General features: G+C 41.2%; 2 protein-coding genes across 2 annotated transcripts; both read right to left on the bottom strand.

Annotated features, from left to right (window-relative positions):
- Positions 1–1600: 1600 nt before the first annotated feature.
- Positions 1601–5440, bottom strand: LOC110936912 (hevamine-A). Its single transcript, XM_035988557.1, has 2 exons — positions 4885–5440; positions 1601–2041 (listed from the first exon to the last, which is right to left on the bottom strand). Exons 1-2 carry the CDS (start codon positions 5438–5440, stop codon positions 1716–1718), a joined length of 882 nt encoding a protein of 293 aa, XP_035844450.1. The 3' UTR covers positions 1601–1715.
- An 18383-nt stretch (positions 5441–23823) lies between these two features.
- LOC110933724 lies at positions 23824–24453 on the bottom strand. The gene has a single exon (XM_022176930.1). The coding sequence runs from the start codon at positions 24451–24453 to the stop codon at positions 23824–23826; it is 630 nt and encodes a 209-aa protein (XP_022032622.1).
- Between the last annotated feature and the right edge of the window lie 223 nt (positions 24454–24676).

Genomic DNA, 24676 nt, shown 5'->3' with positions numbered 1-24676 from the left:
TGCTGCAACCTTCCACTGTTGTGCACCCAGCAGTACTTGTCCGGATCAGCAGTGCTTGACTCAAAGCAGTAGATTGAATCAGCAGGGCTTTAGTCTTTCATCAGGTCTTTACTTGAGCAGCAGTTGTAGGTCAGCATTTTGCAAGATCAGCAGATAGGAGGTCAGCAGATGTTGAAATCACTTTCAAGGGGAGAGATTTGTATGTAATCATCTGCTTATTCTGGATCCACTGCTCTGATCCAGTTTTGGCTTTAATTATCTGTTCCTCTGATAGGGTTCAATCCCAACATTAGACCATCACACATCTTTCTTAGATGCAGCACCATATCATACTGTGGAATTCGTAACTTTCAATAAGGCCAACAACGTTAAGAGTTCGCTCCACAGAATCCTGTTTTAAGTAGTCAAGGGTGAATATTTATAATAAAAGAAAACCAGTAATTTGTAACTGTTCTTGAGTTTGTCATTGGTTTTGTTCATTTTGTAAGGAAAAATCTTGTTTGTGGGGTCTTAAACTAAAAAGTAGACATGTTTTGTTATTTGCTTTTGTATTTGAGGTAACATTTCTCAGGTTGCTATGTTGGCCTATATAGGGATGTAAAGAACCAAATGTTAAGTGAACACAAATGTTATTGGGAAGTTCGTGTATGCCTATTTTTCAATAAATGAGCTGACATGAATGAGATATTCTGTTCATTTAAAGCAAACGAACACAGGGGAGGCTCTAAGGAGGGGCAATGTGGGCGCCTGGCCAGGGCATGTTTTTCCCGGGGGTACAAAAATTTTCAAATTCCTAGTTATATAAAGATGCAAATGATCATCTAGTAAAACCTAGACGATTTTCTTTTGTATCTAACCCTTTCAAAGTGGAAAAGAAATATAAAAATATGATAGGATGATTCTTGATTTGCTATGACATATATGATAGGTTGATTCTTGGTTAGCTATTGATTCATGATTCTAATACCTTGATTTTGCTAATTTCTATGTTTATTGCAACTTTAATGGTTGTTTAAAAAATAGTTTACATTATTTAATTTGTTAAGGGCTAAGGATAAGGGGCATATTGTTTCTGGCTCGGCATGGGAACCTGAACCCTGAGGACCGCCTCTCTGACAAATCTAGTTGGTTTATTTACGCCCCTGAACGTTCATTTATATACACAATCACACAACATATAGATATTTATATATTCTTATTTATTAATAAACCAAATTACTAATATATGAGCTGGTTATCAATATCATGGATGAATGATGATAACTTGCAAAAATTTGAAGCTTTAACATTTCTATGGTCACATGGAAAGTATGCATACGTGCATAGCCTCAATTTAAAATCTGAACTAATTTGTAAGAACACACCTATGACTATTGCATATGTATAGTTAAAAGGCCTGGCCATATTATGTACCTTTTAAGATTCATGCAGCCTGTTAACTTTTGTGCAGCAATACAATTTTAGAGTCAACACCATACTAATTTAGATAGATTATAACATGTTTGGGCTGCAACATGTCACTTCAGAGACAAAACTATGAGTTGACAATGAACACATGCTCAGCAAAATCTACCATGTAATGAGCAAATGCTCTGTCCGACACTCGGGTTCAATAGATATATAAAAACTGAATTCGTACAAGAACAATAGGCATATATATCATACTCACATATAGGATTCATACAAATAAAGTTTTACAGAAAGATTTTTACAGTCTAGACATGGCTCTTAATGGAAGAGCTGTATCCAGTCTGATCATCATAATACTTATCCCACAACATAACTCCTCCATATTTTGCTGAACCTTTAATTGCTGGAAGCACTTTGGAAGTAAGGTCACCAACAGGGATGTATCCACTTCCAGCAGCTGTAGGTGATGCTGGTAGCCCCAAGAAAATCTTGGCTGCTGGTATATCACTAGTCCACTGCTTCCAAGCATCTTCAAGATTGGTGATGCCTCCAGAGTACTGACAAGGAGGGTTGTTATAGAACTGAACCCAAACATAGTCAAATAGACCTGTTTTAAGGGCGGTTCCAATATATGTTGCCCAGAATCTTGATAACGAACAATGAATATCACAATGAACGAATAAACGTAAACTAACCTTTATTTCTGAATAAATACAAATCTTGAATGTATGTACAAGTGAATTGAATAAGAGAGTGTGTAAAATTACAAATGAATCTAACTATCCCTATTTATAGTTTCCTACGGGTACGAGTGAATAGACGCGTCTCTTCGTGAAAAGTCATGTCTCTTGGATGTGTGGTTGTGATTGGAACTTGAAAAGGTATGTCGAATCTTGTCCACTCGATCAACAGTCGCGTCTTTCCCTTTCCTTGCCTTGAAACCGATTCGAATATGTGTGTGTAGAGAGACATACCCATTCGGTTATTGAGGGAAGTTTCAAACTTCCATCTTGTCAACTTTGGTCCTTCAACTTTGTAACCGCCACTTACTAATAAATCTAAACTATCTATCTAACTATTAACTAATTACATAATAAACCCTAATACTTATAGGATGTGAAGAGATTATGATTTCATTCACCCCCCTAATCTCGAACATCCTTAAGTTGCACCTTGATCTTTCTCCATGTCTTGCTTGCCATCCTGCACTTCTCCATTTTTATCATGTGCATGTTGTAGTAGATCGCTGCAGTCTTCTTTGATTGCCATTAGGAGAGTTGGTTCATCGTCTTCCTGCACCAGATTTGTTTCTTCTTCTCTTTGATTTGATTCAGGACAATCTGAGGCATAATGACCAAACTTTTGGCAATTGTAGCATTTAATCTTGCTTAAATCCTTCCCGAACTTCCTTTGGTTGCTTCTACTCTTGTAAGCATCATGTGATGAGTCTTCATCATCATCTTCTTGTTTGAACTTTCCATCACGCCATTTGTCTTGCGATGAGTTGAACCTTCCTTGTCCATTCTTCCCAAAACGCCTTCCACGACCATAGTTCTTGTCGCGTCGCGTATACATAAGTCTCTCTTGATTATATACCGGGTTTTCATCCACCAAACCGGTCCTTTCTTCATAGGCTTTCAACCTTCCAATTGTCTCGTCTAGCGTCGTTGTTTCTAAATCAGCGAATTGTTCAATGGTTGCAACAATTTGAACGAACCTTTTTGGTACAGAACTCAGAAGTTTCCGTACTAAAGTCGGTTGATCAAAAGTTGATCCAAGACCACTTGCCCTCGTGACAATGCTATTTAGTCTTGCAGTGAACGAATCAATAGTGTCTTCCTCCTTCATTTTTAACATCTCAAACTCTGTTTTGAGCGTTTGAAGACGTGCCTTTTGCACTCGATCTGCACCGACGTGCCTAGTCTTTAATGCATCCCAAATTTCTTTTGCACTCTTGCAACTTGCAACTTGTATTATCATATCTTCCGGTAGTGCTTGATATAAATAAGCGGTCGCCATCATATCCTTCTTTTCATCCGCTTGCGTATTTTCTTTTGGTTCTATCATTTCCCATAAACCGTTTGCCCTCAAAATGGTTTTTATACGGATTGCCCATACCGTATAGTTTGTAGACTTTAAAATAGGACACTGAAACTGGGAGAACGAACTACCATCTTTAATCACTACTGCGTTTGACGGAGAGGCTCCTCCTGAATCCGCCATAATTTCTTTTCCAACAATTTTCACTTTCTATACTTTGGTTTTTTTCTTAAAACCGAAGTCTATGATTCCCAAAAATTCACACTAACTTTCTAACGGAATCAAAACAATTTCTAAACCTTATATAAATTCCAGAAAAATAGAACGTAGAACCTGGAATTTGCGAACCGACCGACTTCTCTTATCGTGATTCTCCGCACGGTTTTCTGACTTTTCTTGACAACCCTCTTGGCTGCGTTTTTTTTTTCTTCCTTCTTGATTCGCGACTCTCTAAATACAAACCAAAAAATCAGCCCCCAAACCCGCTTGATTTGCGACTAAACTTCTCAACCGAACACCCTCTTGATGCTTTGATATCACAAAACTTCTCAGATTTTGTGTCTTTTGCAAATTTCAAACAACCCAAACTTCTCAGATTTGCGATTGCTTCTTCAAACCGGAATACAAATTTCTCAGATTTGCTTCCGTCTTCTTAACCCGAATCGTAGCCTCTTGCCGTGATTTGAATTAATAAAAAACTCAGAATCCAAACACCCTCAGTGATGATCGGATCAAAAATCGAACACCCTCCTGATGACCGATTATGAACGAACAACAATCGTACCTGCTTGATGCGATTGATGTTAAAACTTAACAAAAAAACAACCTAATCGACGCCTCCTGCGTGATCAGAATTGTTAGGGGAATTCAACCACCCGCCTGATGATTGTTTTCCGAAACGAATTTGAGCCCTAGGCTCTGATACCACTGTTGCCCAGAATCTTGATAACGAACAATGAATATCACAATGAACGAATAAACGTAAACTAACCTTTATTTCTGAATAAATACAAATCTTGAATGTATGTACAAGTGAATTGAATAAGAGAGTGTGTAAAATTACAAATGAATCTAACTATCCCTATTTATAGTTTCCTACGGGTACGAGTGAATAGACGCGTCTCTTCGTGAAAAGTCATGTCTCTTGGATGTGTGGTTGTGATTGGAACTTGAAAAGGTATGTCGAATCTTGTCCACTCGATCAACAGTCGCATCTTTCCCTTGTTGCCTTGAAACCGATTCGAATATGTGTGTGTAGAGAGACATACCCATTCGGTTATTGAGGGAAGTTTCAAACTTCCATCTTGTCAACTTTGGTCCTTCAACTTTGTAACCGCCACTTACTAATAAATCTAAACTATCTATCTAACTATTAACTAATTACATAATAAACCCTAATACTTATAGGATGTGAAGAGATTATGATTTCAATATACGCATCTGGGAACGGACACTGGGGAGCTGCTGTCAAGTATACCTTCTTTCCTTGACTGCTGTATCCAGAAAGATACCTTGCCAGGTCATCCCAGTGTTGGGTGGTTCCTCCTTCGATATCAAAATCGATTCCATCTAAAACAGCTTCGCCAAGTGGACGGGTGGATGATTTGCCACCTAAGAAGTTATTCCAGAGGTAAGTGGCTACCTGTTTGGCGTCTTCGGCAGAGGTTAGGTAGTAGCTCCCGTCTGCTCCTCCAAGAGTGAGCATCACCTTTATTCCTTTAGCTTGACATGATTTGATGTCGGTGGTTAAATTGGTGCAGCCATTGCTGTATGGATCACAGTGTCCTGCAAGATTAATCATTGGGGTCTGACCATTTCCAAACGTTGCTAGAAACGCAAGGTTGACGAAATCATAGTTCCCTGTCGAGCATGTCTCAGCCAAGGTGCCCTCACCCCCGTTTTGACCCCAGTAGATAGCAATACCGCCAGCATTGGCACCCACTGCTAGTAACAACATCATTGAAGAGAAAAATGCTAATGGGTATGCCATTTTCAGCCAGTTATGTGTCTTCAGTTGAGAAGTAACGGTGTCTTCAAGTGTTTGAGAAGTTTGGTTTATATAGCTATGAGATTGGTCTATTGGTAGGATTCTAATTTTTTAGTGTTCTAGAAAAGTAATCACCTTGGAGGGTAGTATGTTGAATCCTCTTTTAGCTAATAAAGGATTAATAATTTAATACAAAATCATTGGAAAGTTTGTGTGTTAGTTTGTCATTTCTTGATGTCCTCTGCTTAAAAGTTATGTCCATTTAACAAAAAAAATAAAAACAATTGTTGGTTTCTTAATATAGGGCCCCAGACAGATTTATATATTTGTTATTGTCAGTAACTAGGGACGTTAAACTGGTCGTGTTCTCGGGTCGCACCCCACACAAACGCGAAAACCGTGCCAAACACATGATACTGAACATGACAGATTTTTCATGGGTTGACACTTGACACAAACATCTTTTGTATAACTCGAAAATGTTGTTTTATTCATTTAATTTTGCATATTATACTCTAAAATTACAAATTTACAGCCAAACTATGACTTTATAAATGCACTTATGCACATATAACAATTATGTATAAACTATAAAACTTGATGCTTATTTATAATTTACATATCTGCACAAAATACCCAATCGATTTATATATTGTTTAAAAAAACTATAGAAAAACGGGTCAATCTGAACCCGCTTACACAACCCGTTGAGCTGAATGTGTTCGCGAGTTTAACTCGAAACAGACCTGTTAGATTAAACCCAAATCCATAAATTTCATGTTGTGTCAGCTATTCGCCGCTTTCACCTATGAGTAAGATAGTAACTTTCTAGGAAGCTGTTTGAAATTCCACTGTTTTGCTGTTTCAAGAATATTAGTTAGTAGTTTTTATTATATTGTTTCACCAAGTTTAGTTAATGTTCTAATTCAAATGTACGTTGCTCCCCTTAGCGAATATTGGTTTCCTTCTTCTCAGCTTTTGTCTTTGATGAACATTTCTCAGGCTGTGACGTTGGCCTTATATAAGGCTGTAAACGAACAAAAAACTGTTGGGGAGTTCCTTAATGTCCGCTCATTCAATAAATGAACGAGCATGAACAACATTTTTTTGTTTATTTAATTAAACTAACAAACAAAAAACACTACTTGTTAGTTTATATATTTACACTCATGAACATATGTTTATGTATGTTTTTATTCACTAATAATACGCGGAATTAATATATGAGCCGGTGATCAATATCATGTAAGAATGATGATGCATTGCATAGTTTTTTTTTGAAGAATTTAAAGCTTGTATTCTTCTAAAAATAATTTCTTTTTGATATATTGTCTGATGGTGTTACATTCTGATATTGATATGGATGGTAGGTTTAAAAAACTCGGATATTTGGTGTAAAATCATTCATAGTAGTTTGTGTTTGTTTAGCATGTTAATGAACATAATGAACTCGAACAAATTCATTCTCTTAACAAACGGACACAAACAAGAGAATATGTTTCTTTGATGTCCATTTATTTGCTCGGTTAAAGTTAAACGAACGAACACAAACATACCTTGGTCAAGTTCCTTCGGTTCGTTTACATCCCTAGGCCTATATGATGTTTGCGCAACTCATTTCCAATTTGTAGTAAAATCATAAGAATTTACATGCCATCTTGATATCGTATTGGAAGTTCACAAAGTTATATTCTTAATTTTACCAAGTACTTGAGGGCAAAAGATCAAATACAAATAATCTTAACATACTAAATATACAAATTGAAGGAAAACTCAAAAAGACAAGGTGACATTTTTGTAATTACCACCAACTATCAAAGTTACTATACAAATGTGAACTCAACCAAAAATACCTAAAAAACACAATTTTTTTTAACATTTTTTATTAAAAAATCGCTACATTTCGTTAGGAATTTTTTTTTTTTTTGCTGCTACTAAAAGTAGCGGTTTTTTTAATAAAAATGTTAAAAAATAAAATAAATTGTGTGTTTTTTTTTTATTTTTTTAGATTTTTTAAGGTTTTTTGGGGGTGGGGGGTTTAGGTTTTTTAAGGGGGGGGGGGGTTAGGTTTTTTTTTAGGCTTTTTGGGGGTGGGGGGTTTAGGTTTTTTTTTTTTTTTTTGGGGGGGGGGGGGAGGAGGGGTTAGGTTTTTTTAGGTATATTTGTAGAGTAACTTTGATAGTTATTGATAATTACAAAAATGACACCTTGTCTTTTTGAGTTTTCCTTGAATTTGTATGTTTAGTATGTTAAGATTATTTGTACAAGAACTCGGAAGGGGTCTTTGTTAGTGGTGTCCACTGTTTCTCCCTGTTTTCTCTTTTTACCTCTTTTCGGTGGGCTATCTGATTGATTGTGTGGCGCGCATCCTCCCTTGCTGGGCTTCTTTCTCTATAACCGGACGCTTTCCATGGTTGGATTCTGCCCTTTTTGTTGTGCCGGTCATTGTGGTTATATCCGCGCTGACGGTGATCATCACCGGTCAACTGTTTGTCTGTTTGCGCAATGGTCTTGGCTGCTTCAATGAAGGTTTCCCAATCTTTGGGTCCTCCGTCTCTTCCCTTTACTCGCTTGATTAGATCGTCGCATTTGACTGCCCTCATGAAGTGCGCGCGCATCATCTTTTCGCCTACAGCCCCAATTTCCAGACATTCTTTGTTGTATCTGGTGATGAAATCTTCCACGCTTTAGTGGTCCTTGCGTCATATGTTCAAACAATCAGCTGGATCTCTGGTATGTCTGCGCTGTGACAACTCGAGTTTCCGTGATTCCACTTTAGCATTTATTGCGCGTTCACTGTTTGTTTAGTTGCTTACTTACACAATTTGTTTGCGTTGTAACTGTATATGTTGTGATTTGATAAAGTGTATTGTGATTGTTGCATGGTTATGTGTTATGTTACGAATGATTTGACAAATACATGAACTTGGTGATGAAACTGTAAATTATATGTTGTGTGTGTTTTGTTTAAAGGATGATACTTAGGGGTGTTTAGTGGTAATAATGAAAATAAAACAAAACCCCTTAACCCTAATCATTCTCACCAATTTCAATCATACGACATTTCAAATCATTCTCTCTACAACCATTTCTCTCATCATTCTCCGTAACACAAGTTCTCTTGCATCAATCTTGATCTTCCAATCCATCTAGAATCAATCTAAGGTAAACGTTTAATGGTTATTTGTTGTTAATCATTGATATTTGATTCATGCAAACCCTAGTTCTCCAAGCAATGGTTCTGTGTTTATTGATCATTCTGATTGTTGTGAAATAGTTTATGAACAGTTGTATAATCACTTGCCTGATGTTAAGATGCCTGGTATGTTAGAATTGTTTGATTGTTGATTAGATTACAGCATTACCAATGTATAAAAATTAGGGTTTTTGATCGTAAACGTAACTGTTCCATTGAAATTCTGTAAATGGTTTTTGGAATTCACGCATGTGATAACTCGGAGTTAAGTGTCAGGACTTTGTGAAGTCACAAAGTCCGAGTTTTGATTGAATGCTTGGTCCGAACTTTATACATGATGAAGGGTCTGAATTTTATACATGATTGAAGGGTCCGAATTTTTTGATAATGAAACACATGGTCCGACTTTGTAAAAGAGATACATGGTCCGATTTTTATAAATAATACTTGGTCCGAATTTGTCAGGGACTTGAGGTCCGAGTTTTTTTTTTTTTTTTGCTTATATATATATGGTCCGAGTTTTTCTTTTATATATATGGTCCGAGTTTTTCTTATATGTATGGTCCGAGTTTTGTGGGGGGATTTGGTCCGAATTTTGTGAAAGGAGAAACATGGTCAGACTTTTATAAGGGGGTGGTTGGTCCGACTTTTATAAGGGACATATGGTCCGAATTTTTGATGCTTGTATAGTCTGAGTTTGTTGTTGCTTCAGTTAGTGTCAACTCTGTTAAATATACGAACTTTGCTAAGCATGTACACTCCTGTTAAGTTGTTAAGTGGTTAACTTTATTTGTTGGTTAACTCTGTTAGTTAACTACACTGTCAGTTTATTATTCCTGTATGTTATAAACCCTGTTGAGTTATTAACTTCGTTGTGACTAATAACTCACAATTGTGTTATTAAATAAGCACATTAGCACAAACTGTGAAAGACAATTATGTGAAGCATGAATGATATGAAGGTGACTATCTGTTTAAGTGTTACTTGATGTTAACTATCCCGTACACTTAGAGATTTCGGTTTCATGTGGAACTTTATAAACTTGAACTGATTTAGTATACGTGCATACTATAGGACTTGATTGATTATTTGTGAGCACTTAACTTAGCATACCGAGCAAACCAAGGTGAGTTCACACTCTTACCAAGGCATGGGATTCCCGGGGTAGGGAATGGGATTGGATTATTATCTGTATTTGCGTTGTTGTCGGGAATATGAAATACTGACCTCGGTTGGGAAAGGTCACTTATAGATACTGCTAGACTAGTGATACATGGGGAAGCCCCAACTACTCTTCGCACACATGCCTGGAATGGCCGCGATACTGATACTGATCTTCGCACACATGCCTGGAATGGCCGCGATACTGATACTAAACTTCGCACACATGCCTGGAGGGCCGCCATGTAATTATATACGATACATGGATTTCTAAACAAACAAACGTTTTTACGAAATGAACACTGTTACTAAACGATCCACTGTGAACTCGCTCAACTAGTTGTTGACTCTATGTTACATGCCTTGCAGGTCGTTAGGTATACATGGAGCTTGCACTGGGAGGCGCGGTCGTTGTGGACAAGTATCGTGAATGCTTTGATTAAACATTTGACATTTCATACTTTAACTATGTTGGGCTTTTACTCATATGCTTCCGCTAAACGTTGAATTTATACTTATGTTTTGAACACCTTTCATATGGATTGGATTGGTTAAATTACATTTACTTTTACTATTTACGTTGTTCTATATGATTGGTGGCTTGATCCTGGTCAGTCATGCCTCCAAGCGGTAGTACTCCGCGGGTGGATTTTGGGGGTGTGACAGATTGGTATCAGAGCCATTGGTTATAGAGAACTTGGTTTTAATTTGGGGAAAACGTTTTATTAAAACCAGACTATAACCAGTACAGTGCTCAACGATCCACAACGACGCTTCGCTCCACGTGAAAGGCTCAACATCATAGGTACTACTATTCATGTTTACTTTACCTACTTGCTAGAATTACATAGAAATTTTGCTCGTGGTATGCTTAGATTACATTGCCTACTATTCGTTATTGCTTGAGAACATTTGTGTGCTTACTCTCTTCTGTCATCGCACTATTCGCGAACGCCCTCTCACTTATGTTACCTTTGCTATGAAGATCATGGCTGGACGCATTAATTTGACACAAGCCCAGTTGACGGCTCTCATCAACGAACAAGTTGCTGCGGCACTTGCAGCCGCACAAGCAGGAGGTATACCCTGCAGTCGTAACTCACACTAGGATCTTTAGATCCTACATTCCTAAACCAACTCTTGTGTTTAACCTTGTCCTGTCCTTATATACACAACAGGTCAACACGCTCAGCAACCTGTTTGCACTTTCAAGAATTTCATGGATTGTCGTCCTAGCACATTCAGTGGCACAGAGGGAGCAGTGGGACTCCTCCATTGGTTTGAAAAGCTCGAGTCGGTGTTCGAGATGTGTGAATGCCCTGAGGCTCGCAGGGTGAAGTACGCCACTGGCACACTGGAAGGAATCGCGCTGACTTGGTGGAATGCGCAAGTTCAACTTTTAGGATTGGCAGCTGCTAACGCCACTCCTTAGAATGATTTCAAGGAGCTGATTAAACGGGAATACTGCACACGTGACGACATCCACAAGCTAGAGGTGGAGTTCTTTCATTTGAAGATGTCTGGGTCGGAAATTGAGGCATATACTAAAAGGTCAAACGAGCTGGCCGTTCTGTGTCCAACTATGGTGGACCCTCCTATCAGACGTATTGAGTTGTATCTCAAGGGGTTGGCACCAGAAATTCAAAGCCACGTGACATCTGCCAACCTTGCTAACATCCAGGATATTCAGCGTCTTGCTCATCGCCTCACAGATCAGGCAGTGGAACAGAACAGGCTGCCTAAACATATCAGTGCTACCGGTGCTACTACTTCCGCTACTCCCAGTGACAACAAGCGAAAATGGGATGGGGATTCCAGCAAAGGTTCAGCTTCAGGTCAGTCTCAGGTTCAGCAGCGCAAGACTGATAACTACCAGAGCCCTGGTCAGCAATCTTCGGGCAATCAAAGACAGGGTGGATATAGGGGAAATCTCCCAAGGTGCAATACTTGCAACAAGCACCACAACGGCCAGTGCAACAAGGGTCGTTGTCAGCGGTGCCTCAAGATGGGTCATGAGGCGAAAGATTGTAGGAGCTCACGACCAGCAAACCAGAATCAGCAGCAACAACCACCTGCTCCACGAAACCAGCAACAGCAGCGGGGCAACATAGGATGCTATCAATGTGGTGCTGAAGGCCACTTCAAACGTGATTGCCCCCAGTTAAACTTGAACCAGAACAACAACAATAACAATAATCAGGGCAATGGGAACAACAATGGGGGAAACAATAATGGCAACGATGCTAGGGGTCGTGTGTTCGTGCTGGGGCAGGGTGATGCAAGGAATGATCCTAACGTGGTTATGGGTAAGTTTCTTCTCGACGAGTTTTATGTTTCGGTATTGTTTGATTCGGGTGCGGATACCAGTTATGTGTCTCTAAAAGTTAGTCAAATGTTAAAACGTACACCAACACCCTTAAACACCAAACATGTCGTAGAGATAGCCAATGGTAAAAGTTTAGAGGCCACACACATAGTCAAGGGTTGTAACATTGTCTTAGCGGGTCAGACTTTCTCCATCGACCTCATTCCTATAGTTCTGGGTAGTTTCGACATCGTTATTGGGATGGATTGGTTGTCCCAGCAGCAAGCAGAGATCTTATGCAAGGAGAAGATCGTTCGTATTCCCCGTTCGGGTAAAGAACCCCTCGAAGTTCAAGGCGACAAGAGTGGTGTCGTGGTTGGCATCATCTCCTTTTTGAAGGCTCAGAAATGTTTGCGAAAGGGCCACACTGCTATTCTAGCACTTGTTACAGATGCGTCAACGAAAGAGAAGAGATTAGAGGATATCCCTGTTGTACACGACTTTCCTCAAGTGTTTCCTGGAGACTTACCTGGTCTACCGCCTCATCGCCAGGTCGAATTTCAAATCGAATTAGCTCCTGGAGCTGCACCTATAGCTCGCGCACCGTATCGATTAGCTCCAACCGAACTGCAAGAACTGTCTAAGCAATTGCAAGAGCTCTTGGATAAGGGTTTTATTCGTCCTAGCTCTTCGCCCTGGGGAGCTCCAGTACTATTTGTGAAGAAGAAAGATGGAACTTTCAGGATGTGCATAGATTACCGCGAACTAAACAAGGTAACAGTGAAGAACCGCTGTCCTCTGCCATGTATTGACGACTTGTTCGACCAGCTGCAAGGGTCGAGCTACTACTCCAAGATTGACCTGAGGTCAGGTTACCATCAGCTGAGAGTCCGGGATGAGGACGTTTCTAAGACAGCATTCAGAACTCGCTACGGCCACTACGAGTTTCTAGTCATGCCATTCGGGCTAACAAACGCGCCTGCAGTTTTCATGGATCTTATGAACAGGGTGTGCAAGCCTTATTTAGACAAGTTTGTGATTGTTTTCATCGACGACATCCTGATCTACTCCAAGAGTCAGGAGGAACACGAGCAGCATTTACAACTTATCTTGGAACTTCTTCGAAAGGAACAACTGTACGCCAAGTTTTCAAAATGCGACTTCTGGCTCCGTGAAGTTCACTTTTTGGGCCATGTGGTTAACAAGGATGGGATTCATGTCGATCCATCCAAGGTAGATTCGATCAGGAACTGGCCTGCACCGCGTACACCAACGGAATTATGCCAATTCTTGGGTTTGGCGGGTTATTACAGACGGTTCATCAAAGACTTCTCAAAGATTGCACAGCCGCTTACACTGCTGACACCGAAAGGTGTTACTTATCGTTGGGGTAATACGCAGGAAACAGCTTTCCAACACTTAAAGGATAGATTATGCAGCGCACCTATTCTTTCATTACAAGATGGCACAGACGATTTTGTGGTCTACTGCGACGCGTCGATTCAGGGTCTTGGTTGTGTATTGATGCAAAGGGATAAAGTCATTGCCTACGCTTCGCGCCAACTTAAAGTTCACGAATGGAACTATACTACACACGATTTAGAACTTGGAGCTGTTGTTTTCGCACTTAAGATATGGCGACACTACCTGTACGGTACCAAGTGCACTATCTACACCGATCACAGGAGTCTCGAGCATATCTTCAAGCAGAAGGAATTGAACATGCGGAAACGTCGATGGGTTGAACTACTGAACGATTACGAATGCGCCATCAAGTACCATCCAGGCAAAGCCAATGTTGTGGCTGACGCCCTCAGTCGGAAAGACACTACGCCTAGACGCGTGCAAGCATTACAACTTACTATTCAGTCTAGACTTCCTGCACAGATACGGGATGCTCAGTTAGAAGCATTGAAACCAGAAAACGTCAGGGCTGAAGCCCTGCGTGGCTCAAGGCAACGATTAGAACAAAGGGAAGACGACACCTACTACGTAACAGGACGCATTTGGGTTCCACATTATGGCAACTTACGCGAGCTTGTAATGGATGAAGCTCATAAGTCCTGCTACTCGGTACATCCAGGTTCAGATAAAATGTACCACGATCTCAGAACTACGTACTAGTGGCCTAGCATGAAGGCCCACATAGCAACTTACGTCGGCAAGTGTTTGACCTGTGCGAGCGTCAAGACGGAATACCAGAAACCATCAGGCCTACTTCAGCAACCCAAGATACCGCAGTGGAAATGGGAGAAAATTTCCATGGATTTTGTTACTGGCCTGCCTAGATCCCAGCGTGGGAACGATATTACTTGGGTGATCGTGGATCGACTCACAAAGTCTGCTCACTTCTTGGCTATCAAGGAAACTGACAAGTTCTCTACATTAGCATACGTATACTTGAAAGAAGTTGTTTCGAGGCATGGAGTGCCAATCTCTATTATCTCAGATCGTGATAATATGTTAAGATTATTTGTACAAGAACTCGGAAGGGGTCTTTGTTAGTGGTGTCCACTGTTTCTCCCTGTTTTCTCTTTTTACCTTTTTCCGGTGGGCTATCTGATTGATTGTGTGGTGCGCATCCTCCCTTGTTGGGCTTCTTTCTCTATGATCGGACGCTTTCCATGGTTGGATTCTGCCCTTTTTGTTGTGCCGGCCATTGTGGTTATATCCGCGCTGACGGTGATCATCACCGGTCAACTGATTGTCTGTTTGCGCAATGGTCTTGGCTGCTTCAATGAAGGTTTCCCAATCTTTGGGTCCTCCGTCTCTTCCCTTTACTCGCTTGATTAGATCGTCGCATTTGACTGCCCTCATGAAGTGCGCGCGCATCATCTTTTCGCCTACATCCCCAATTTCCAGACATTCTTTGTTGTATCTGGTGATGAAATCTTCCACGCTTTCGTGGTCCTTGCGTCATATGTTCAAACAATCAGCTGGATCTCTGGTGTGTCTGCGCTGTGACAACTCGAGTTTCCGAGATTCCACTTTCGCATTTATTGCACGTTCACTGTTTGTTTAGTTGCTTACTTACACAATTTGTTTGCGTTGTAACTGTATACGTTGTGATTTGATAAAGTGTATTGTGATTGTTGCATGGTTATGTGTTATTTTACGAATGATTTGACAAATACATGAACTTTGTGATGAAACTGTAAATTATATGTGGTGTGTGTGTTTTGTGTAAAGGATGATACTTAGGGGTGTTTAGTGGTAATAATGAAAATAAAACAAAACCCCTTAACCCTAATCATTCTCACCAATTTCAATCATACGGCATTTTAAATCATTCTCTCTACAACCATTTCTCTCATCATTCTTGGCTACACAAGTTCTCTTACATCAATCTTGATCTTCCAATCCATCTAGAATCAATCTAAGGTAAACGTTTAATGGTTATTTGTTGTTAATCATTGATTATTTGATTCATGCAAACCCTAGTTCTCCAAGCAATGGTTCTGTGTTTATTGATCATTCTGATTGTTGTGAAATAGTTTATGAACAGTTGTATAATCACTTGCCTGATGTTAAGATGCCTGATATGTTTGAATTGTTTGATTGTTGATTAGATTACAGCATTGCCAATGTATGAAAATTAGGGTTTTTGATCGTAAACGTAACTGTTCCATTGAAATTCTGTAAATGGTTTTTGGAATTCACGCATGTGATAACTCGGAGTTAAGTGTCAGGACTTTGTGAAGTCACAAAGTCCGAGTTTTGATTGAATGCTTGGTCCGAACTTTATACATGATGAAGGGTCCGAATTTTATACATGATTGAAGGGTCCGAATTTTTTGATAATGAAACACATGATCCGACTTTGTAAAAGAGATACATGGTCCGATTTTTATAAATAATACTTGGTCCGAATTTGTCAGGGACTTGAGGTCCGAGTTTTTTTTTTTTTTTTGCTTATATATATATGGTCCGGGTTTTTCTTATATATATATGGTCCGAGTTTTTCTTATATGTATGGTCCGAGTTTTGTGGGGGGATTTGGTCCGAATTTTGTGAAAGGAGAAACATGGTCAGACTTTTATAAGGGGGTGGTTGGTCCGACTTTTATAAGGGACATATGGTCCGACTTTTTGATGCTTGTATAGTCTGAGTTTGTTGTTGGTTCAGTTAGTGTCAACTCTGTTAAATATACGAACTTTGCTAAGCATGTACACTCCTGTTAAGTTGTTAAGTGGTTAACTTTATTTGTTGGTTAACTCTGTTAGTTAACTACGCTGTCAGTTTATTATTCCTGTATGTTATAAACCCTGTTGAGTTATTAACTTCGTTGTGACTGATAACTCACAATTGTGTTATTTAATAACCACATTAGCACAAACTGTGAAAGACAATTATGTGAAGCATGAATGATATGAAGGTGACTATTTGTTTAAGTGTTACTTGATGTTAACTATCCCGTACACTTAGAGATTTCGGTTTCATGTGGAACTTTATAAACTTGAACTGATTTAGTATACATGCATACTGTAGGACTTGATTGATTATTTGTGAGCACTTAACTTAGCATACCGAGCAAACCAAGGTGAGTTCACACTCTTACCAAGGCATGGTATTCCCGGGGTAGGGAATGGGATTGGATGATTATCTGTATTTGCGTTGTTGTCGGGAATTATGAAATACTGACCTCGGTTGGGAAAGGTCACTTATAGATACTGCTAGACTAGTGATACATGGGGAAGCCCCCACTACTCTTCGCACACATGCCTGTAATGGCCGCGATACTGAAACTGATCTTCGCACACATGCCTGGAATGGCCGCGATACTGATACTAAACATCGCACACATGCCGGGAGGGCCGCGATACAAATAAAACTAGTCTACAATACATGGGAAACCCCCACTAATCTTCGCAAACATGCCTGGAGGGCCGCGATGTAATTATATACGATACATGGATTTCTAAACAAACAAACGTTTTTACGAAATGAACACTGTTACTAAACGATCCACTGTGAACTCGCTCAACTAGTTGTTGACTCTCTGTTACATGCCTTGCAGGTCGTTAGGTATACATGGAGCTTGCACTGGGAGGCGCGGTCGTTGTGGACAAGGATCGTGAATGCTTTGATTAAACATTTGACATTTCATACTTTAACTATGTTGGGCTTTTACTCATATGCTTCCACTAAACGTTGAATTTATACTTATGTTTTGAACACCTTTCATATGGATTGGTTTGGTTAAATTACATTTACTTTTACTATTTACGTTGTTCTATATGATTGGTGGCTTGATCCTGGTCAGTCACGCCTCCAAGCGGTAATACTCCGCGGGTGGATTTTGGGGGTGTGACATGCGCTGCTGAGAGAAGTGCGCGAGGAACTTCTCTCAAAAGTCGATCCATGATTTGATCCTTCCTGCTGGCAGGCTGTCGAACCAAATGCGTGCTGCCCCGACAAATGTTTGAGCGAAGAGATGGCACCAAGTTGGTAAATTCCATCCTCCTGTTGCTCCCGCGCCATTAAAAACTTGGAGATGATCATCCGGGTCTGTCAAGCCGTTGTATTTGCCCACGTTTTGTGGCAATTTCGTTTTGTCAATAGCGGCTGTTGCGATTTCTCTGACGAATTTTGAATTTTCAGCCATGTCATCTGGACGATAGCTCAAGGTGTAATCATGTTCTGCTTTTGGGTTGTACCCTGCGCGCTTGGGCGGTTTGTATGCTTCATGATCTGGGTGCAATCTGCTGAATACTGTGCTTTCCCCTTTGTACGTCGGGTCTTCTTCTTCATCGTCCCATTCAGCGTTCATGTTGCGCGTGCCCAAACGGCTTTGAATTGGCCTTCTTTGAGAGTGTTGTACGTAATTGCTTTCTGTTTCGCCATAAGTGTCGCGTGTGTCGTGCGCACTTGGTTTTTTGAAATTGGGCGCAGGTCCCTTCTCTGGGCGTAAGTTCCATGCATTGATCTGCTGAGTTGTGTGCGTACTCAAAGATCTTTATGGTGGAGTAACGAACGCGAACTGGTTGGCTTGCGCTTGAAGCAAAGCATGTTGTGCGCTAAGTTGTGTGTAAACGAGATTTATCGACGCCATCTGTTCGGCATACCAGGAAGCCAGAGTTTTTCCTTCGGGTAGCCCTAGAAGTGCAGAGAAGTTCAGTTGTGCTTGTTCCGATGGAGCTGAAGGGCCAGGTCCATGGCTTGGGTTTGCACTGGTGGGGGTGTTTGTTGGACTATCCCAGGTGGAGGTTGGATAGTGGCTCCATTTGTAGTTTGGGTGATGATCCTAGTTGGAGGTTGGAAAGTGGGTCCGGTTGTGGTTTGGCTAACAACTCTGGATGCACTTCCAAAGATACTAGGAAAATCGTTGTTTATCTGCCCTTCTTGGATGATTTCGTTCCTTTGGCCCCTTTGGACATGTGTTGTGTCCGAAATGAGCTCAAAGGAAGAAACTTCTCCTTCCACCTGGTGTGAAGGGTTTGTTTCAGCCATTTTGACGAGTGTTTTTCGAAGAGAAAAGAGATGAGGGTGGTTTTTGCAAAAAGCGGATGGCGCCAATGATGAAACACAGAATAACACTGAGGTTAATCTGTGGGGATGTTTCTTCTGTGGGTTTAATCTCCTTTCTTACTCGTGAAAATGACCTGGATCCTGCAAAACAACAACACCGTTAGTCTCGTTAAGAGGGGAATATGGGGGTTTCCCTCTTAACCAGGCTCCGGCATGAGAATAAGTACTGTTCTAAGGGAGAATAAACAGTGTGTGTTGAGTGTGTGAGTATAGAGAGTAAGATGATTCAACCTGAATGATGAAGGGTCCTATTTATAGCCGGAGGGTGAAGGGGGGAGGAGCAGCTGTGGCAGCTGTGGTTGCGCGCCAGCTGTCCGACCAAGGGGAATATCCTATTGGTCTCCTCTGCCATGGCCAGTGTAGTGGTACACGTGGCGCGCTTACATTTGCTCATTTTGGAGACGTCGTACTGGCGTTGTCGGTCTGCTCCTTGATTTGTTGCAGGCCTACATGGCGCTCGATAACTGGTGACACGTGTTGCCCTTCTTGTCGGACGGAGCATCTTTGGTGCCACCTTGATGTCTTCCAGAAGCTTCTAGAAGCTTCTGGATTACCTTGCTGATGTAGGCGCCATGTAGGATGAAAAAGTGGTGTGGTCCTTGCCATGTGGGCAAGGAATTGGGACCATACCTCTTCACAAGTACTTGAGATACTTGAAGTGTTATTGGTACATAACCGACACACATGCGATCATGATAAATAACAAGAAAATTGTTCTGGGCCAATCTTCCTATACAGAACTTGAAAAACTAAATCCAGAACTAACGAGTCAGGAGAGCAGGTAATTCTTTCTTGGTTAAATGGGTTGATTTGAGGTCTACTCAAATTATACAATGTGTCACTTTCATGAAACTTGGTAAAATAAACTATGTCCGAGGGGTCCAGCACCATAAGCTTACTGGTCGCGCTAGACACGGCCACTGTCACCTCCCCCATCACCGCCAGTATCACGCCGCACACGCTACTGCCTCCATAAAACAAATATAGCTAGTGAACCCATTTTGCTATTATAAAAAAAACGGCGGAAGGCGTATTTTGGTCAAAACCCATTTGACCCCAACCCAGTTTGACTTGTCAACTGACCCGGCCCTGTTTTGCGAGGCCCTGAAGATGTAAAACACTAATATTTACATTTTTAATATAACAAAGAATCATATACTGCATCCAAACATTCGTCTTGATCATAGTCTCCAACAATCACAAAAGAGCCATGTGATTGTAATATATGACAGCATAACATTCTCATAAGAAGTTCAAGAAAGTAACATATACCTGAACTACTTTGTATGTTAATGACAATAGCATAGAGACAAATATGTCTAATACTGAAAGAATTGTATATTCCCTTGAATTTCATTGATACAAGACAACCGTATATATAATTACTAAACCATATCTCCTATTCTTTTGGAGAGATATGGCTCCCAATCCTGGAATATCTATTTCTATAATATAATATTTACAATTATATTATGTCGGCTATTACACCCCCGCAGTCGAAGCGAGAGGAGGTCGAATGCTGAGACTGGATCTGAAGTCATCAAAAAGCACTTTTGGGAGCCCCTTTGTGAAGATGTCGGCAACTTGACAGCGAGTTGGAATATGAAGCACACGAACAGCCCCGCGTTTAACAAGCTCCCGCACAAAATGAATATCGAGTTCAATATGCTTGGTTCGCTGATGTTGCACTGGATTCCCGGATAAGTATATGGCACTGATGTTATCACAGTATACTAAACTGGCAGTTGTAACTGGTCGTTGTAATTCTAACAACAAATTTCTAATCCAGCATAGTTCGGCAACCACGTTTGCGACCCCACGGTATTCCGCCTCGGCACTAGAACGCGAGACGACCGCTTGGCGTTTAGAAGACCAAGATAGTAGGTTTGGACCGAAGTAAACACAATAACCTGATGTCGATCGACGAGTGTCTGGACATCCGGCCCAATCTGCGTCAGTGTAGGCCCGAAGCATTTTGTCATTGGATGATGTGAGAGTAAGACCATAAGAACATGTACCTTGAATGTAACGGATAATACGTTTTAAAGCGTTCCAATGATCAACCCGTGGAGCATGCATATGCATGCATACCTGTTGAACAGCATAACTAATGTCTGGTCTGGTGAAGGTGAGGTACTGTAAAGCACCAGCCAGGCTACGATATAGGGTAGGATCTTCAAATTCTGGACTCACGGTGGCACTAAGTTTTGGTTTAGACTCGACCGGAGTAGCTGCGGGCTTACACGAAGACATCCCAGCCCGTTCAATAATGTCTTTGGCATAGGTCTGTTGAGAAAGAAACATAGTGGAACCATTTCGAGCTACATGTAACCCCAAAAAGTGACTTAGCGGCCCCAGATCTTTCATGTCAAATTCTTTTGCCAAACGTGACATGAGATGAACACGAAGTTCGTCTGTAGAGGTGGTAAGAATAATATCATCGACGTAAATTAGTAAGTAAGCTGTCAAATGATCTTTGTGAAATATGAAGAGCGAGTTATCACATTTACTTTGATAGAAACCAAGAGTCATAACAAAATCTGTGAACCTTTGATACCATGCTCGAGGAGCTTGCTTCAACCCATATAATGATTTCTTGAGGCGGCAGACGTGATTTGGAAGGTGACGATGTCGAAAGCCCATTGGCTGATACATGTATACCGTTTCAGATAGATTACCGTGTAGAAAAGCATTGGTAACATCAAGTTGATGAATTGGCCAGGCTTGGGATATTGCAAGAGTGAGGACGGTGCGAATCGTAGTGGGTTTGACCACTGGACTGAAAGTCTCACCACAATCAATGCCAATCTGCTGTGTGCTACCATCACATACTAACCGAGCCTTGTATCGTTCCAAAGTTCCATCCGATTTAAATTTGTGCCGAAAAATCCACATACTACGAATGACATTCATGTTTGACTCCCGTGGAACTAACTCCCAAGTCTTGTTTTTAATAAGGGCATTAAATTCTGTGGTCATGGCGTCACGCCATTCCGTTATGGACAAGGCATCCTTTGGGGTTTTAGGTATGGGAACAATGGTAGAGGAAGAAAGATTAAGAATTCGTTTAGGTTTCGAAATACCATCCATTGCTCGTATATGAATGGTACGAGTAGGAGGGGGCGGTGGAGTGGGAATGGGTGATGAAGTGGGAGATGAAGTAGACTGTGTTGGTGAGGAAATGTTTGGAGAATGAGGTTGGGTGGGCGGGTTAGGTTGTTGGGCTAGAGTAGTGGTGATGTTGGGCCTAGGTCTGCGTGAGTAAGTGTGTAAGATAGGAGAGGAATGGACAACAGGTTGGGTAGATTGTGGAGTAGGAGGTGGAGGGGTTGTCCGATGTGGGCTTGTAGGGGAGTCGGTTGGGCCGCCGGTGGAGGGAGTGGAAGGAGGGGGCATAGCGGCCCAAGGTATGTTGTTTATGGGCTGAGTAAGAAAGTCATAGGAGTGGAGGGATGGTGTTGGATTATTTGCGAATGGAAACACGGTTTCATCAAATATCACATGTCGATTTATGATGATTTTGTGGGTAGCTAGGTCGAGACACTTGTAGCCCCTATGGTTAGGGGGTAACCGAGAAAGACACACGGCATGGAACGATAAGCTAATTTATGTATTGTGGTGGAGGGTAGTAAAGGATAGCAAAGGCATCCAAAAACACGGAGATGTGTGTAAGATGGGGTACGTTGGTATAATCGTTGGGTGGGAGAGTGGTTGTTTAGAAGTTTACTAGGTAAGATGTTGAGAAGATATGTGGCCACTTCGAGGGCATGATGCCAATAATTGTTAGGTAATGACGAATGGGCAAGAAGTGTCCGAATAATATTATTGATAGTTCGGATTTTACGTTCGGCCTTGCCGTTTTGAGAAGAAGTGTGTGGGCAGGAAAATCTAAATTGCATGCCGTTTTGTTTACAAAATTGTTGAAACATAGAATTAGCGTATTCTCTTCCATTGTCACATTGGAATTGTTTAATGTGACGTTCAAATTGAGTTTTAATAAGATTATAGAAAGTAGTGAACGTAGAGAAAACACCAGATTTGTTACTTAACGGATATGTCCACAGAAAATTACTAAAATCATCAAGAAATAAGATATAATAACGATGACCGCCCATGCTTAAAACAGGGGAGGTCCAAAGATCACTATGGATTATATCAAAAGGCAAGGAAGTAAAATTCATAGAATCAACAAAAGGAAGTCTGATATGTTTCCCAAATACACAAGATTGGCAAACTTTATTTTTCAATGTTTCACACTTAATAAATTCAGAATTTTTAAGAGAATGCACTAAATTAAATCCCGGGTGACCGAGACGTTGGTGCCATGTGTCTTGAGTGGTAGCGCTGAGGGCGGTAGGTGAGGTGATCTTGAGAACTTGTGTCGGATCGAATGTGTAAAGATCCCCGGAGCTATTGCATCGTAGGATAGGGGTCTTGGTCTTGAGATCCTTCACCAAAAAACCATAGGGATCAAATTCAATAGATAGTTTATTGTCAGTAGTGAAACGACGAACAGACAATAAATTTTTAATCAAGGAGGGGGCATATAGGACTTGGTTTAGTTTAAAAGGAGGAAGGGGAGGTGGTAGGGTAAGGTTGCCTTGTCCATAAACGGGAATGGTGTTACCGTTGCCCACAATTATATTTTTATTAATGCCAGTATTAAAAGTAGACGAAAGAGTAGAGTTAGGAGTCATGTGACCTGTAGCACCAGTGTCCATAGTCCATGATGGATCAGCTGAGTTGAGCGACATGGCATGGAGAGCTTGGTCAATGTCCGTTGGAGCGTAACTTGGTGCATAACTGGCAGCATACGACTGGGCTGGACGTGGGCCTAAAATACCCTGGCCTGAAGCAGACGAGTTGGGCCTTGGTGCAGTTGGTGCAGTTGGATATGGACAAGGAGGTAGCGGGCCCCAAGGAGCCCACTGTTGGGCCTGGTTGCTATGCGGGTAGGAGTTGGGCCAGGCAGCAAAAGAGTTGGGCTGCCATGGCATGTAATTTTGAGACTGGTGTGCTGAAAAATTTGACCCGCGTCCCCGTCCAGACCCGCGTCCCCTGCCGCGTCCTCGTCCGCGGCCTCTTCCCCTACCCCGCTCCGCAGCATCCGTCATCCGATCAGTTCGTTGAGAAGATTCAACGGTGTTAAGAGCAGTACCTGCTGCCTGTGCAGCGTGTTTTGCCTGACTTATTTTTTAGGTTTCGGCCATGCACAAACGGGACCTGGTTTCATAGAAATCTGGTAGGGGTTTGGTTTGTTGAATGAGGAGGCCGATTCCTTCATATTGTTCTGTCAACCCGGTGAGAATCTGTAAAACAAGCTGCTCGTCGGATATCGGAGATCCAACGTTCGTTAATTGGTCGAAGATGACCTTCATGGCCTGGCAATATGCTGACATTGAAGAGAACTGGTCAAGGCGGGTATTAGCAAACTTGTTGTTTAGATCAATAATACGGGTAGCTTTATTATCTTGAAAAAGATTGGCGAGTGCCGTCCAAGCATCATAAGCCGTAGTGTTAGGTTTGAGAATGGTGTGAAGCAAATTAGTAGAAATAGTACCATATATCCACTGCAGAACTATAGAATCAAGCCGCTCCCAAGACTCGGTTTGGGCCGCGTCTTTGTCTTTGTCAGATCCGTTGTCTGTTCCGGAAGAAGATGTTGCGGGTTTCGGCTGAAGGTGATCGAAGACTTGATAAGCCTTGCACTGTATTTTGTAAAGCTCCGACCATGTTGTGTAGTGGCTGGTTTCGAAATCAAGGGTGACAGGAAACAGTTGTTTGAAGTTCGAAACTGTGACTGCAGGGTGTAGGTTAGAAGCCATTGAAGAAGAGTGAAAGAGATGGTGAGTTGGAAAACGGAAGAGAGGTGGGAGGCTGCTTAGGATCGGTGGCAGTAGGGTGGTCTCGATACCATGAAAGAATTGTATATTCCCTTGAATTTCATTGATACAAGACAACCGTATATATAATTACTAAACCATATCTCCTATTCTTTTGGAGAGATATGGCTCCCAATCCTGGAATATCTATTTCTATAATATAATA

This window comes from Helianthus annuus, chromosome 4 (genome assembly GCF_002127325.2).
Source record: "Helianthus annuus cultivar XRQ/B chromosome 4, HanXRQr2.0-SUNRISE, whole genome shotgun sequence".
NCBI classification, from domain to species: Eukaryota; Viridiplantae; Streptophyta; class Magnoliopsida; order Asterales; family Asteraceae; genus Helianthus; species Helianthus annuus.
The sequence above is the reverse complement of the archived record's forward strand: the minus strand, read 5'-3'. Positions and strand labels throughout refer to the sequence as shown.

Excerpts from the sequence above, each read along its gene's own strand:
- LOC110936912 (XM_035988557.1), bottom strand. The coding sequence starts at position 5,440 with ATGGCATACCCATTAGCATTTTTCTCTTCAATGATGTTGTTACTAGCA. Across the intron at positions 2,042-4,884 it reads GTGTCCGTTCCCAGATGCGT|ATATTGGAACCGCCCTTAAA; the intron begins ATATTGAAATCA and ends TCTGGGCAACAT.
- LOC110933724 (XM_022176930.1), bottom strand. The coding sequence starts at position 24,453 with ATGGCTTCTAACCTACACCCTGCAGTCACAGTTTCGAACTTCAAACAA.